This window comes from Hylobates moloch, unplaced genomic scaffold (assembly GCF_009828535.3).
Source record: "Hylobates moloch isolate HMO894 unplaced genomic scaffold, HMol_V3 SCAFFOLD_13, whole genome shotgun sequence".
Classification (NCBI taxonomy): Eukaryota; Metazoa; Chordata; class Mammalia; order Primates; family Hylobatidae; genus Hylobates; species Hylobates moloch.
This window is the reverse complement of record NW_026652288.1, coordinates 93,518,887-93,534,749: the sequence shown is the minus strand read 5'-3', so window position 1 is coordinate 93,534,749 and position 15,863 is coordinate 93,518,887. Positions and strand designations below refer to the sequence as shown.

General features: G+C 43.5%; 1 protein-coding gene and 1 long non-coding RNA gene across 8 annotated transcripts in view; one reads left to right on the top strand and one right to left on the bottom strand.

Moving 5' to 3' along the window:
- The first annotated feature begins 512 nt into the window (after window positions 1-512).
- The window catches only part of ABCC5 (ATP binding cassette subfamily C member 5), a 96,064-nt gene continuing 80,713 nt past the window's right edge, over window positions 513-15,863 (top strand). For 3 of the 7 annotated variants that reach the window (XR_009209339.1, XM_058426490.1, XM_058426491.1), the window contains exons 1-2: window positions 994-1,113; window positions 4,034-4,217. Coding sequence is in view for 6 of the 7 variants with exons in the window: in XM_058426490.1 (XP_058282473.1) it covers window positions 4,089-4,217 (129 nt within the window). In the remaining variant the exon portion in view is untranslated. Of the gene's footprint in view, window positions 635-990; window positions 1,114-2,880; window positions 3,155-4,033; window positions 4,218-15,863 lie in introns of those variants that run through there. The other 4 variants (XM_058426489.1, XM_058426487.1, XM_032171742.2 and 1 more) reach the window with 3 other exon arrangements.
- Window positions 7,066-12,103, bottom strand: LOC116479885 (uncharacterized). Its single transcript, XR_004251149.1, has 3 exons — window positions 11,980-12,103; window positions 7,836-8,026; window positions 7,066-7,219 (listed from the first exon to the last, which is right to left on the bottom strand). It is a non-coding gene; the product is annotated as an uncharacterized LOC116479885 (long non-coding RNA).

Below are 15,863 nucleotides of genomic sequence, written 5' to 3'. Positions count from 1 at the left end.
CTGGCATTTTATTATCTAGAGACCAGGCAGCGCGACATTGATGGGCAGTTGGTGTTAAAGTGAGAAAGGCGGTATCTGCGCAGACTGCAGGGTCGAACCATGAGCAAGCAATCGTATCTGCCACAACAGATAAGAACTGGGGCTGGCCGGCCTGACTACTCTCAACGGGTTAGACGCGGGCTACGATGACCTTCACGATCTTTTCTGGCAGCTGCACGGCCACGCAGGGTCGGGACTGCCCTGCCTACGAACGGCACTGTGTGCGAACACAGGGCCACGGTTAAGCCTCCCGGCTGCCTCCCCCCGAGAATACGACCCCGGAGAAGATTCCAGACAGGCTCGCAGATGCACGGGCAAGGATGGAACGGAGCCGGGAGCTCGGTGGGAAGAGGGGCAGCCCGCACCGCCCCCGGGATGTCACCGGCGCTTCTGGGAAATGTAGTCCTTCGCCGCGTCCGCAGCCCTGGGCACTCGGAAGGAGGACTACAGTTCCCTTCAGCCTTGGGAATGCTTTGTGCAGCGCGCTTGCGCGGTGCGGCAGCTGATGCCGCTATAAAGGCTTGTTTTGCTGCGGGGCTCATGCTCGGGAGCGTGGTTGAGCGGCTGGCGCGGTTGTCCAGGAGCAGGGGCGCAGGTAGGTGATGGCTGCTGCCTCACCCCTGCCCTCCAGCTCGGTTGTCACGGGGATCACCCCTTTGCATTTCCTCGGGGCGTGGCGGGATGTGGCCAGGGCTACGAGCAGTTCGGGGGACACTGGAGACTTGAGGAACGGGGTATGGCCTCCCCCTGGTCTCCTGCCGCCGCCGCCTAGGCCTGTGAGCCCGAGGTCTGGTGACGGGGTCGTGTGCTGGAAGACAGGCAGGTAGGGTCGGGATGAGCGGGCAGGGAAGCGGGCTCTGTCCCTGGCCGCGGCCGCCAGGGGGCGCTGCGCCCGCGGGCCGTGGGTGTGGGTCGCGCTCGCCTGGCCAGGCCGGAGCGGGCTGTGGGAACGCCCTAGGGCCCGGGCATCCCAGGCGAAGCGGGTCTGAGAGAAACGCCCACCTGGGACGCTGTGCAGCGGGTGGCTCGGGGCACCCTGCTCAACCCGCAGAGGAGTCGCCAGCGACCTTCGAAGTAAGTCATCCCCTTCGTTTTTGCAAGCGGGTAAATGGAGGTACGTGACATAAGCACGCGCAGCAAACCCGTGGCTGTGCCGGGAACGCAGCCCAGATCTCTCCACGGTCATCCACTGCTCTTTTCGCTTCTGCCACACAGAGCCGCGGGTGGCTTTGTGTTTATCACACAGGGGTCATTTGGTTTCTGCACACACGGAGAGGCTGGAGGCAGGTGGGCACAGGAACGACGGGGAAAGTTTCAGGAGGTCTTGGAGGAGGAGATGGCTAGGTTTTGCTGGGGTCTGCAGCGTGCATGAAAGGTGAGGCTGCTTGGAGACGCAACAAGTGGATTACAGTGGGTGTGGTAAATACATATCCCTTTAGCGTGGTGTCTTCCTCATGCAGCTTGAGGGCCTGGAGGTGATGCAAACCTACTCATGAGTGTTGGGATGACTGCAGCTTGCACACACCAGCCTGGTAATCCCGTGCAACTCTCCTCCTGCCATGCAGTTGAATCAGTATCATTGTGCAGGGAGAGTGTCTACACTTTTATCAGTGGAAAGAGAGTCATGGTAAAAAAGGGCAGCTGACTAAGTGGCCTCAACCCTGTTGGGCACTTCTTTGGGGTTCTCCCACTTTGATTATTCTGCTTCTACCCTTGTACAGGTCTGGACAACAGGTTTGTTTTTTTTTTTTTACAAACAAAAATCCCTTCTCTTTCTTCCTCTCTTGATAGCTGAGGCAAGTGAGCATTTAAAAAAGATTTTCCAACCACTTTAAAGGAGGACACGAGAAGATAGGGAAATATAAATAGTATCAGTAAAAAGGCTGGCCTGGGGATCCATCCTTGCTTGCTTGCTTGCTTGCTTCAGACTGGGGCTTTGTTTCTTTCCAAACCTGTCAGGATTCCCAGCTCTTCGCCGGCCTCCACGTGGGGTGCCCTCTTTTATGTTCCAGATACACAGACGATGGTGTCCTTATGTTCAAGGCCACAGACAGTAACTTTGTGCCTACTTTGGGCCTGCCTGCTCTCCTGATGGTGCCTCTTTTTCCAGGAAAGTAGAGATGAGTGTGTTAGAGATAATGGAACACTGTTTCCCACACCCTTCATACATAGAATAACTTAGTCCCATAGGATGGTTTAGCAGTGTCTACCACAGCAGTCACTGTAGGCACAAAACAGTCATTATTTGTGTCATAACAGGGAAGTCGTTTTGTCTCTGCCTCTCTCTGCTCCTGTGCTCCACTGATTCTACTTTATCCTTTGAAATAAAAGTGGTTGGAAGAATCTTTGGTTATCATGGGTGCTTAGATAATTAAGATTATGTTCGTGTTCTTTTTGACGTGGCATTTCATATTGTGGATGAGTTCCAGTGACCTCCTCCCTTTCAAACTGCTCACCGCCCCCACCCCCACCTTTTAAAAAGGTAGTACTAATCTTTTCCTCCTCCAGATAATCAGCTAAGCTAGGGAACCCTTGAAGGGGAAGGTTAGACTTTCGTGATTCCCGTAACAAGAAGGTTACTCTGGTCTACAGCTACAGCTCAACACTGGGGACACTGGCAGATGCCAGGTCTGTTTATAGTTTAGCCTTAATGAGGTCTCAATGACGTGATTGCTGCGCTCTGGCTTGGTGAGCCGCTGTTCTTTATGGTGTAGTTTGTCATTGGACAAGGTGACTTTTTTTTTTTTTTTTTTAAAGATAAGTAACAGCTACATCAACTTAGGGTACTTGAACCAGAATTCTGAAAGGCAAGAAATCAAGCTTTCTTCGGACTGGAAACCTGTCTTTGTGTAGGAGATTTAGTCCTTTTTATTCAGAGGATTAGTAAGTGTTCTCTTTTTATCTAACACCTTAAAAATTGCATTATAATGGTTAGAATTTTGTGCTGCAGAAGTAGTACTTTTAAGTCACAGCGATAGCCAGGGATTTATGGAATCCAGAAGGCAACACGGCTACACGTCTTTAATTTCCGCTGGAGGCTAGTATGAAAGGTGTTTTCTCAGCTTGGCTCTGGGAGGCTGTGACCCTTCTTAGAGGGGGGAAACATTTTAGAGAAGTATGTATATGTTTTTTGTTTTTAAGTGACCTGAGTTGATACAGCATATTGATTAGACTTAGCCAGGCAAGCAGTGGTTTAGAACAGAGTTTCAGGTAAAAACTAGGTAAGACTTAGTAACACAGGGTGGAGAATTTGTTTTTGTTATTTTTTACTAACAGCTTTATTGCCATAGGATTTATATGCCATGAAATTCACTCTTTTAAAGTATAAATTCAGTGTTTTTTTTTTTTTTCAATGTATTCACTGCATTGTGCAACCATTACCACTATCTAGTTTTAGAACATTTTCAGTACCCAGGGAATTTGTGTTTGAAGTTAAGTTATAACATTGTTTTAACTGGATAACTTTATGGAGCTTTAAAATAACACCAGCTAACCCATTAGTTAATTATAAAAAGGCAGAGATGGAATATATCATTGGTAGAATAAGTGTTTGGTAAGTTTTTATTTAGTAAAATTTAGTAGGAGAAATAATGTCCACTTTAAAATTGTGGAGTTTTTAATACTTGGGACAAACTGAAATTGTTTCCAGGAAGTCTTTGAAAAACAAAACCAGCCTATCTATTGTATACACTGGGTTTGAGCTTCGTTGAAGAGAGTGGGTGTCACTTTACTACTGTGTTTACTTTTTCTAATTTTTTTTCCTTTAGAGGTGGGAGAAGGTAATTTTTCTTGATTGTCTTATACTGAATCTTTTTCTTTAAAAAAATGAAATCAAAATCTTTGAACTTTTTTTGAAAATCAATTTTTGTAGCTATAACAGTAGAAAGCTTTAGTACTTTTGCCTTTTTTTTTTTTTTCCTATTTTAAGGCACTTGAGCATATGGTTAAGTACTGTTTAGGAAATAATCTATTTCTTGATGATTTTTAATTTCAGGAATTCTGATGTGAAACTAACAGTCTGTGAGCCCTGGAACCTCCACTCAGAGAAGATGAAGGATATTGACATAGGAAAAGAGTATATCATCCCCAGTCCTGGGTATAGAAGTGTGAGGGAGAGAACCAGCACTTCTGGGACGCACAGAGACCGTGAAGATTCCAAGTTCAGGAGAACTCGACCGGTCAGTTTCCTTTCCTGAGAGTCTCTTACCTGCTTGTTGTACTAAAACACATCTTTTTTCATATAATGGGTAATTTAGAAACTTATTTTTTGGCCAGGCGTGGTGTCTCATGCCTATAAACTCAGCACTTTGGGAGGCTGAGGTGGGTGGATCATCTGAGGTCAGGAGTTTGAGACCAGCCTGACCAACATGGTGAAAACCTGTCTCTACTAAAAGTACAAAAATTAGCCAGGCGTGGTGGGGGGCACCTATAATCCCAGATACTTGCGAGGCTGAGGCATGAGAATTGCTTGAATCTGAGAGGCGGAGGTTGCAGTGAGCTGGGATCATGCCACTGCACTCCAGCCTGGGCGATAGAGCGAGACTCAGTCTCAAAAAAAAAAAAAATGTATTTTTCTTTATTGGCTTTAGGTTACTGTTAAGAATTTATGGTTATTGATAAGTCTCTGGTCCATAGGAAGCACTCAATAAGTGGAAGAGCGGCTGGCTGTCACCCTCTCACTGGTCCATCCTGAGCATGCTCCTCTTTTTCACTTTTATTCTATGTTGGTGCCTTCTGAAAAGGCTGTGCTTAAGAGAAGACAACTCATTGAGGAGGAGGGGGTCGTGGGGTCGTTGACAGAGAATATAAAGCCAATTAAGCTTCATTCACGTACCTAAACAAAATTGGTGTTTTCTTCTACTTTCTGTCATCTGTGTTTAAAATGTGAATCTGGCCACCTGCGGTGGCTCATGCTTGTAATCCCAGCACTTTGGGAGGTTGAGGTGGATGGGTCACTTGAGGTCAGGAGTTCGAGACCAGCCTGGCCAACATGGTGAAACCCTGTCTCTGCTAAAAATACAAAAGTTAGTGAGGTGTGGTGGCAGGCACCTGTACTCCCAGCTACTCAGGAGGGAGGCAGGAAAATTGCTTGAACCCAGGAGGCAGAGGTTGCAGTGAGCCAAGATGACGCCACTGCACTGCAGCCTGGGCAACAGAGTGAGACTCCGTCTCCAAAAAAATAAAAAATAAAATAAAATGTAAATCCTTTGGAGAGACTCAGATTTCAGAACAATTCTAGATAGTTGTGGGATAATCAGTATGTTTTTCAAGCGAATTCATAAGTTAAGCAGTCTTTAGATAATAATCTAATTTCCTCCAAGGGAAATAATGAAGATGCATTTTCACCTGGAGAAAATATTCTTTTTCCTGAGGAAAGAAAGCATTATACCTCTTCTTACAAAAGTACCTAATAAGGCAGAATGGACTAGGTTTAGGAAGTTGAGATTTATGTTGATGTATTTGTTATGTGAAAATTTGAGAAAGATAATGGACTTTGCAGCTGACACTGGCCTTTCCTTAGCCTGATACTACCTTTCCCTCTTTGGTTGTGTTAAAGCCATTGCTTTATTAATTAACATTTTCTTGCTAATGAGTCTTCTGTGTACCCTACTGTGTATTATAGAATGCTTTTCCATTCAGGTTTAACTTCAGAGAAACAGGCTTAATGTAATCAGTGTCAAATACTTCTCGTGGCGACAGTTTTATAACTTCCTCATGTCATTTTGTCTAGACCTTATGTTGATTAAACATCTATCCATTACGTCTGAGTGCTAGACACAGTTAGTGTAACAGTTAAGTCTGGAAAAAGTCAGAAGGTAACATTGGGGCAGGGCCTTAAAGGGTGATTAGGTGGGGAGGCTTTTTAGGCGGTACAAGTATAGACCTAAAGGTATGGAAAGAGCGTGTGGCATGTTGGAACTTTGGATAAGCTACTTACGTCATTTGTATATAAAATGGGGTTGACAATAGTACCTGACTCATGGGATCACTGAGAAGTAAATGAGATAATACATATAAAATATTTAAAATGGTACCTGGCACATGGCCAGTGCTCAATAAATGTTAGCTCTTAGAACTAGTTGTTTAGGGCATAGGATGTGTAAAGGGATTATAGGTTGGAGGAAATTCTGCATGCCATGCTAAGAAATATTTCACCGTGGGCATCAGGGAACTATTGGAAGTTAATGAGATTTAAAAAAAAACCTTTTTATTTTGAGCTAACTGTAGATTTACATGCAATTATAAAAAAAATAATATAGAGATCCTGTATATCCTTCATCCAGTTTCCCCCAGTGGTAACATCTTGCATAACTATAGTCCAGTATCACAACAGGGTAATGATTGACATTGATACAATCCATTGACTTTAGGATTTCACCAGTTTTATATGCACTCATTTGTGTGTGTGTGTGTGTGTGTGTGTATGTGTTGTGTTCTATGCATTTTTTAAAGGTGTAAATTTGTGTGACTGCTTCCACAGTCAGGATGCAAAGGTTCCATCACAAGGATCTCTCGTTACCCTTTTATAGACACAGCCATGTCCCCTCAACCCCAGTCTCTGGCAATTGCTAATCTTTTCTCCATTTCTGTAATTTTGTCATTTTAAGAATGCTATATACATTGAATCATATAGTATATAACCTTTCAAGATTGCTTTTTTCACTCAGCTGAATTCCCTTGATAGCCACCTAATTTTGTTGTGTGCATCAATAGTTCTTTCCTTTGTATTGCTGAGTAGCATTCCATGTTATAGATGTATCGTAGCTTCTTTAACCATTCATTTGTTAAAGGACATACAGGTCATTTCCAGTTAATGGCAATTATAAATAAAGGTGCTCTGAACCTTCAGTTACAGGATTTTGTGTGAACATAAGCTTTTATTTCTCTGGATTAATGCCCAGGACTGCAATTGCTGGGTCGTATGGTAAGTGCATATTTAGTTTTGTAAGAAACTGCAGTACTCTTTCCCAGAGTATCTGTGCCATTTTACATTCCCACCAGCAATGATCCAGTTTTTCCACATTGTTGCCAGTACTCAATGTTATAATGTTTATTTTAGCCATTCCTATAGATGTGCCTGGTATCTGATTGTGGTTTTTATTTGCAGTTCGCTAATGGCTACAATGTTTGAGAGTAGATTTTTATCTTAGATTAGTCTTGAAGCAATGCAGAAAAAAACCTGTACAGGAGAAAGAGATCAAATGTAAGGAGCAGTCAGGAAGCAGCTCTGCCAATCCATGTCAGAGAGGCCAGGGTTCTGTTGTAAAGCATAGAAGTGAGGATGGAGGAAAGGCATTTCTAGAAGATAGGGAGGCACTGGGGTGTCTGGGATTGATGGTAAGGATTTAAACCTATTCGTGGACATAAGAAAAGGAGACTGGGGAGATAATTAAGAATGAGTTTGGGCCGGGCACGGTGGCTCACGCCCATAATCCTAGCACTTTGGGAGGGCAAGGCTGATGGATTGCCTGAGCTCAGGAGTTTGAGACTAGCCTGGGCAACACAGTGAAACCCCATCTACTTGGGAGGCTGAGGCAGGAGAATCGCTTGGACCCAAGAGGCGGAGGTTGCAGTGAACCAAGATCGCGCCATTGCACTCCAGCCTGGGAAACAGAGTGATACTCCATCTCAAAAAAAAAAAGAAGAATGATTTTGATTTTGAAGATGTTGAATTTGAAGTGCATATGGGTAAAATTATCAGTAGGTAGAGCATAGACAAGAAGGAGAGTAGGAAAAAACATTTAGAGCCTTTAGTGTGTCCACGTAGGTGAAGCTGTGAGAGTGAGTAGGCTTACCCAAGGATGGCTTGCAGAACAGGAGAAGGCGGAGGCTGTGGAGCTGGTGTGTGGTCCTGTGAAATTTCTGGGGATGGGGTCCCCAGCTTGTGAGAGTAGAGTTGACATCAGGGTTTGCAGTGGCAGCAGCGAGCTCTTCCTCTACAAAGTGGAGAAGAACAGCAGGTAGGCACCGCTGGGCCTTGAGTACCCTAAAGGATATGTAGTCAGCCACCACTCTAGCAGGTTTTTAACATGTCACTGAAGCCTTATCTCAGAGAAATACGAAGGCTAATACCACTTCTATAAAATTCCAGGAATCCACATGAATTTTATTTTTATTACTCTTTCAGGTTTCCTAAACTGGTTTTTTTTTTTTTTTTTTTTTTTTTTTTTTTTTTTTTTTGAGACAGAGTCTCCCTCTGTCGCCCAGGCTGGAGTGCAGTGGTGTAATCTCAGCTCACTGCAACCTCCACCTCCCGGGCTCAAGCAATTCTCCTGCCTTAGCTACCTGCTGTTCTCTGTTACCACACTGGCCAGGCTGGTCTTGAACTCCTGAGCTCAAGTGATCTGCCTGCCTTGGCCTCCCAAAGTGCTGGGATTATAGGTGTCAGCTACCACACCTGGCCGTGAACTTTTATTTTTTTATTAAATTTTTTTTGTTTGTTTTTTTGTAGAGACAGTCTCACTGTTGGCCAGGCTGTTCTTGAACTCCCAGCTTCAAGCAATCCTCCCGCCTCAGCCTCCCAAAGTGCTGGGATTACAGGCATGTGGCACCACACCCTGCCCCTAAACTTTGAAATTTGAGTACTATTTTCCTGATTTTTTACTGTATCCTTGTAATCTGAACTTTTTTTAAAGATTTCTCTACTCTCTTTCTGTTACTTAGTCTAGACCTAGCAAAACAACAATAAGCCCATAGGTTTATTCAAGCTAATTTTGTATATACATTAAAGTGAATGCATTGCTACTAAATATTTTTGTAAGTTCAGACACCATCTGGAATCTGCTTGACCGTTACCTGTCAAAAAACAAAATTTCTCAGATATATTTAACTTGTCTCATGTTACAAGTTTGCTGACAGAGGGAACCAGCAAGATGACAAAAAATTTTGTGGTCTGAGATGGTATAAAATGGATAATGTAAGTAGTTGGGAAGCAGAATTCCTATATAAGCATATAGTTTTGTTTCGTTCTTTAAAGTAAGCAGTTAATTGGGCAGAGATTGCAATTTCATGTCACATCATCATAACCATCATTTTTATATTAGTTGCTAGAGAGGAAATCTGGGACAGGATCTCCCAGGATGCCAGGCATGCCTACTACTCGTCAGAAATTTAAAACAAACAAACAAAAAGCCTCTAAGTAACAAAAGATAAGGATACATCTGTGGCTCTTATGTGAAAAGTAAGGTTTCATTTACCACTATTAGCCTTTGATACGTCCAATTAACCGAGAAGCAGGAGACCTGTGCTGCTGGTGCCTCGCGCCTATAGTCCCAGCACTGTGGGAGGCCGACGGAGGAGGCTCGCTTGAGCCTGGGAATGCAAGACCAACCTGGGCATCATAGTGAGACCTGTCTCTACAAAAAAATAAAAATAAATTAGCTGGGCATGGGGGTTTGTGCCTGTAGTCCCAGCTACTTGGGAGGCTGAGGTGGGAGGATCACTTGAGCCCAGGAGGTCCAGGCTACAGTAAGCTGTGATTGTGCCACTGCACTCCATCCTGCGTGACAGAGCGAGACCCTGTCTCACCAAAAAAAATAAAGAAAGAAAAGAAATGGTGTCAAACAGCAGTCAGAAGCAAAGCACCAAAGAATAAGTGCTGACTTTAGGCACGCCAGTGCTTTTTTTCTTCAAGGTGTAAGTGAAGATGCAGATTACATGGTTTGCCCATTTCTTAGTATTGTGACCAAATCATTCTTTTGGAATATGACTTGGAAAAATTGCTCTATTAGTCACATCTTCAAATATTTGTGATTTCTCACATATGCTTAGAAATAATTAGGGTTGAAATAAAGCATTCGCACACCTACCCACTTTCTTCAGGACTATAATGTTAATGCTTGTGGCCACACACAATTTGAGGCTTAGCAGGCATCCTTTAATCCTGAAGTGTTAATAAAGTGGCGGCTTCTGTTGCTGTTAGTTCTTTGAGCCTGAGTACTAACTTTGGCTGGCATTAGGCTGGCATTATTTCGGCTAACATGAAGTTTTATACCTAGGCTACCCCTCAACACTGTTTCTGTGCCTGAGGCATGATTATTCAGGCATGGTTCCTTTTTTTATCCTATTTGTATATGTACATGTAGATCATATGACTCCACGAGCCCTGATTTTTTTTTGAAGATGCAGTCAGTGTTTATTCATTTTTTAAAATTTAGCAAATATTTGAACACTCTTCAAGATGCATGCACAGCACTGAACCAAGTGGTCTGGTGCAGATAAAGATAAATTGTTGCTGGGCCTGCTTGTCCACCAGTAGAAGCTTAAACTCACAAACACGTACTCTACATAGATGACTGTAATTTAGATGCTGTGGGAATTAGTAAAAGGAGAAAGTGCTTCTCTCTCAGGGAACACTTTAGGAAGAGGTATCATTTGGCTGGAAACTTGAGGAATGGGTAGAATTTGGAGAAATGAAGAACTTGCCAGGCAAAAGAAAGAGTTGTGGGATAGGGATACCTATTCCATGTTGGTATTGAGCATAAAATGTGTGAAGTCTTAGCTATAGTGCAATACCTCAGTGAATTTCACATTATGTGTGGGGTTTTGTTTGTTTGTTTTTTGTTTTTTTTTGAGGTACAGTCTCACTCTGTAGCCCACTCTAGAGGGCAGTGGTGCAATCTTGGCTCACTGCAACCTCCGCCTCCCAAGTTCAAGTGATTCTCCTCTCTCAGCCTCCCGAGTAGCTGGGATTACAGGCATGTGCAACCACACCCAGCTAATTTTTTGTATTTTTAGTAGAGATGGGGTTTCACCATATTAGCCAGGCTGGTCTCGAACTCCTGACCTCAGGTGATCCTTCCGCCTCGGCCTCTCAAAGTGCCGGGATTACAGATGTGAGCCACTGCCCCTGGGCATGTTTGTTCTTGAATAATAAGCCAAGGAGTTTGGATTTTAATTGCTTTAAATTAATATTTAAGGAAAAGCAAGACAAAGCTTGTCAGATGCTTTTATGAGCTTTATTTTATTGTGTTGGTGGTTTGTTTTCTTAGTGCTCTCAGGCAAAGCTAAGAGTGCCTTGTTTTTCATTAGCATGTCTAATCTGGGAAAGGAGGAAGAATGGAAAAATAAGCAGAAGTGGGCCGGGCGTGGTGGCTCACGCCTGTAATCCCAGCACTTTGGGAGGCCGAGGCGGGCAGATCATGAGGTCAGGAGATTCAGACCATCCTGGCTAACATGGGGAAACCCTGTCTCTACTAAAAATACAAAAAATTAGCTGGGCATGGTGGCACGCACCTGTAGTCCCAGCTACTCGGGAGACTGAGACAGGAGAATCGCTTGAACCCGGGAGCCGGAGTTTGCAGTGAGCCAAGATCGCGCTACTGCACTCCAGCCTGGGCGACAGCAAGACTCTGTCTCAAAAAAAAAAAAAAAAAAAAAAAAAAAGCAGAAGTAAACTAAAGTTCATGTACCATTATTACTGGCACATGAACTTCAGTTATTTTTTCCCCTTCTCTCAAAAGTGTGTCATTGGTGGGATTTTCTTCCTACCAAATCAGAATATTCTGTGTCTAGGAAAGGTAACAAAGCAAGTATTCATAAAATCCAGGGCTCTTACTTAGTATTTCCTTAGTTCTGTGGTAGGCTGACCCTTTAATCTTGGTTGGAGTTTTCATAATTAGTGATTTGAAATATTTTGGTGAGCTCAAGTTGTATCTTAGGGATCAAAGATGTGGGTCTAATCTCTTACCAGAAATGATTCGAAGATGTATTGTTAGGAAAGAAATATGGGCTCATTATAGAAAATGTACAAAGTGTGTAAAGTTATAGAAAAAAAGTAACTACCCTTAATTCCTCTACCCAGAGACAGCCATTGTTTTCATAAAATAGTTTTGTCTAGTACATTGTAGTTTTAGAGTTTGTCCCTGAAAGCTTTTGTTTACAGACTAAGGACGTGTGAATTTGTCTATGCCCTTGTGTTTTCCGAGTCAAGAGTATTACCTGTGAGTCGGCTTGCTGTTAGGAAGGAGAGCAGGAGGAAGGAGATTAGCATTTTGCAGCTCTGCATTATTTTTCTCTTGATTGATACTCAGTGACTCAGCAGATTTTCTGGACAGGGTTAAGATAAGTAAGAATACCTGCCTTTTTTTTTTTTTTTTTTTTTCCTCTCCCTGTAGGCATCCATAAAGCTTTATGAGGCTCAATAGTCTCTTAGGCACTGCTGGGTGTGACACCGTATCTGGTCTGGTGCCAGGTGTTGGTCTCCAATAGCAGCCCAGAGCTCTCCGGCTGAGATAACAACAGTGCTGCGATTGGTGCGGAGCCCAGGTGGCTCTCATGCTTGGTAGCTGCATTGACAGCTCGCTGGGGCTCTTGAGGTTGGGCTGCTGCGGGGATCATCAGCTCTCTTATGCCGTCTGCTGCAAGACTGCCGCGGCTTTCCTAGGAAGTGCTGCTTAAGGGAAATAAATATAGCCCGTTGGCATGAGTTAAAGGAGCTTTCTGTCAAAAGGGAAGAAAAGTGTTGGAATTAGCTTCCTGTTTTTTTTTTTTAAGTACCTAAATCTTTCTTTTGTTAAGACAACTTGGAAGTTACAAATGGTTAATGAAAACTTTTTCAATGAAATCTTGTTTCCACTGTTAGGTGGGTTTCTGTTAATGCTTTCTTTTTTTTAATTATTATTATACTCTAAGTTCTAGGGTACATGTGCACAACATGCAGGTTTGTTACATATGTATACATGTGCCATGTTGGTGTGCTGCATCCATTAACTCGTTATTTACATTAGGTATATCTCCTAATGCTATCCCTCCCCCTTCCCTGTTAATGCTTTTTTCAATGTCTTACCGTTTTTCCCTCTCTCTTAGTAAAAAATAAAAAGGTCAACGCAAAGAAACAGGGCCTCCAGAAGGCTTTGCAATGGTTAAACCTGTCATTATTAAACTTACAGACTAATGTGAAGTTAATTTGGTGCACTGAAGTCCACTAATGAGCAGAATTAAATTTATCCTTTTCCTCCCTGCCCCCCTTTTAAGGAGTTAGCCTATTTAGATAATTAGATGTTATATATGTTTTAACTATTTAAGATTATTTTATGAATTAGCTGTTCAAAGAATCAATTGTTATTAGATATCAGATGAGAACTTCCACTTACCAAAGCCTGCTCATGGAGGCAGAAAGCAAGACTGATGTGTACTTTAAAAGATGGATGAAACCTCAAAGGCCATCTTGCCCGGTCCCCATTTAGCCTCACCTGTCTGTAGGTGAGGCCCAGGAGAGACACTTACTAGGCAGACTATGCTGGGGCTGGGTGAGCTTCCCAGGGATGTTCTTTTTGGAATTCGGTGGCTCAGAATACAGCACTTGGCTCCTCTTTGAAGCACGATGGCTCTGTTGCTTGTCTCTGGCCCAGTGTGCGGGGCTGCTGAAAAGAGCATGGAACCACCCAGGAGACGCCACGACACTGACAGCTGTACCTGACCTTAGGGTTCAGGGTATGTTTTCAAAAGCAAATCTCGCTAAAAAGGATTTGTATGTTATTATGAAATCTATATTTATGTGGTGGAAATAGACACACTCAGGCTTTTAGAGATAAACTACACAGAATGGGTTACAATAAATGGTTATAGTTGTTTGGCTTTTTAACGAATCCTGTGAACTTGACAACCTTCTGTTTACTTTTATTTGGTATTATGCAGGTATGATATTGAGCAGTCACTTAGTTTTCTTAAATGTTGTGTCTCACAGTAGAAAAATAGCCAAACTGCTCAGCCCCTAACCTTTGTGTTTGCTTCTCACGGTGATCAGCAGTTCTGGCCTGCTCTGCAGTACGGTGGTCACATGATGGAAGTCAGAAAGCCTTGTACTAAGCATTTAACACCCATTGTGTTAGGCACTGGAGGAAGTTTTATTTACAAATTATGTTTTGGCCTTTTTTTTTTTGAGACGGAGTCTCTCTCTGTCACCCAGGCTGGAGTGCAGTGACATGATCTCGGCTCACTGCAACCTCTGCCTTCTAGGTTCAAACAATTCTCCTGCCCTCAGTCTCCCAAGTACCTGGGATTACAGGTGTGCACCACCATGCCTGGCTAATTTTTGCATTTTTAATAGAGATAGGATTTCACCATGTTGGCCAGGCTGGTCTCGAGTCCTGACCTCAAGTGATCCACCTGCCTCAGCCTCCCAAAGTGCTGGGATTACAGGTGTGAGCCACCACACCTGGCCTTTTTTTTGTTGTTTTTGCTTTTTTGTTTTTTTGTTTTTAGCTAAAGCCTGAAAATCTTGTTGAAGGGATTTTGTCAAATGCAAAAGACCAATATTCACAACTCTAAATCAGTGGTTTTCAGGCCAGGCTGAATGTTAACATCACTTGAAGAACGTTCAACAAATACGAATGTTGGGGTCCTATTCCAGACCGATTAAATCAGTCTCTGGGGTAGAACCCAGACATCGGTATTGTTTTAAAACTCCCCTGGTGATTCTAGTAGGTAGGCAGTGCTGGGAATCTCTAGATCTCATGGAATAAAGTCTTTTCTCTCCCCTCACCCAATGGCTCCAAGTGTTTCCTGTAAATCCCCTTTTACCCCCGTGATTCATTTTCAGTTTAATCCTTTGAAACTTTACCATGGTATTAACAAAGTTAATCTTAGACCCAATGTAATAGGAACTTTGAATAAGTTCCTTGGAATTTAGCTTATGAAACAACTGAAAGCCCTCAAATTCCTGGTGATTATGGAGTAATGCTAGATTATCAACTGCAGACAAATACCTGTTTTACCGTGGTGGTGAAGGTATGTTTGTGAATTATATTGCTAGCTGATCGTCGGCTTGAGAGTAACATAGCACAGCTACAGATAAGTGAGCTGATGCTGGAGTTAATTCTTTTCTCAGTGTAGCATAGCTGCTGAGTGATAGGACTGAGTTTAGCAGCTTCCCTGACTTGGAATAACAGCTCTTTCTTTTGTATTCTGCTTCTTCCCCATATAGGTTGGGTTCTAGAATTTTGCTGATCCTCTTGACTGAAATGTACTATTTGGAAGTTCTTAAGGGAAGAGCTTAAGATGGTCAGGGCTGTGATAACAACCCACTGGGGAGTAAGGATGTGGTGGGAATTGGAGAGGAAACGTGCTTGGTAGGTTTCTTTAACTTGTTGGAGATTAGGAAGAGCGAGAAGGCCTGAAGTCAGCCGGTCTTGGGAGTATGTCAGTTTTTGATCTTTTAAAATTTAAAAGTGAATTTTAATTCACTTTTAAATTTAATTTCTAATATTCTGAGTCCCTTAAGAAGTGTATCTGGTGGCACAACAGTTCCCCTTAAAAGTTTGTCTTTCTAGATGTTTGTCATAAAGGCTGTGTGGGCCTGGGACATCTGTAGAAATGGTTTTCTTGGCCAGAAGGATGTATTCGAAGAGGCGCCCATTCTCTTTGTTTGTCTTAAGGTCTTGTGAATGAGGAGAGGAGAGGAAGACAGTGTTGTGAGATCTGAGGCCTGTTGATTCCGATTGTGCCCCAGGTACCGCTTTCTTTGAGGGGTGTGCCAGCCAGGAGCAGGCAGCCTTTAACCCCCTTGGAAACCGAGGTACCTCTCTGTTGCCAGTTGACACCTGCAGTCTCTGCCTTCAGGAACAACTTGGTTGAATCCTCAGCCCGAGGCTTATTAGGAAGGCTACCCTGCTGTTGTTCGGCCGTCAGGAAGGGATTGGATTGTTGAGACGGAGAATGATTTCTGGCCCCTGGTATCTGTCCCAGAGGCTCCGTGCAGGGGAAAAGCCCTTGGTTGCCCTGTCAGCAGGCATTTGCTCTGGCAGCCTGTTAAAATGAGATGGGACAGCTGGAGAAGTGGTGGCCGTGGGGTGTGATAGGTGCGCTGATTGTCTGAGGCCTGA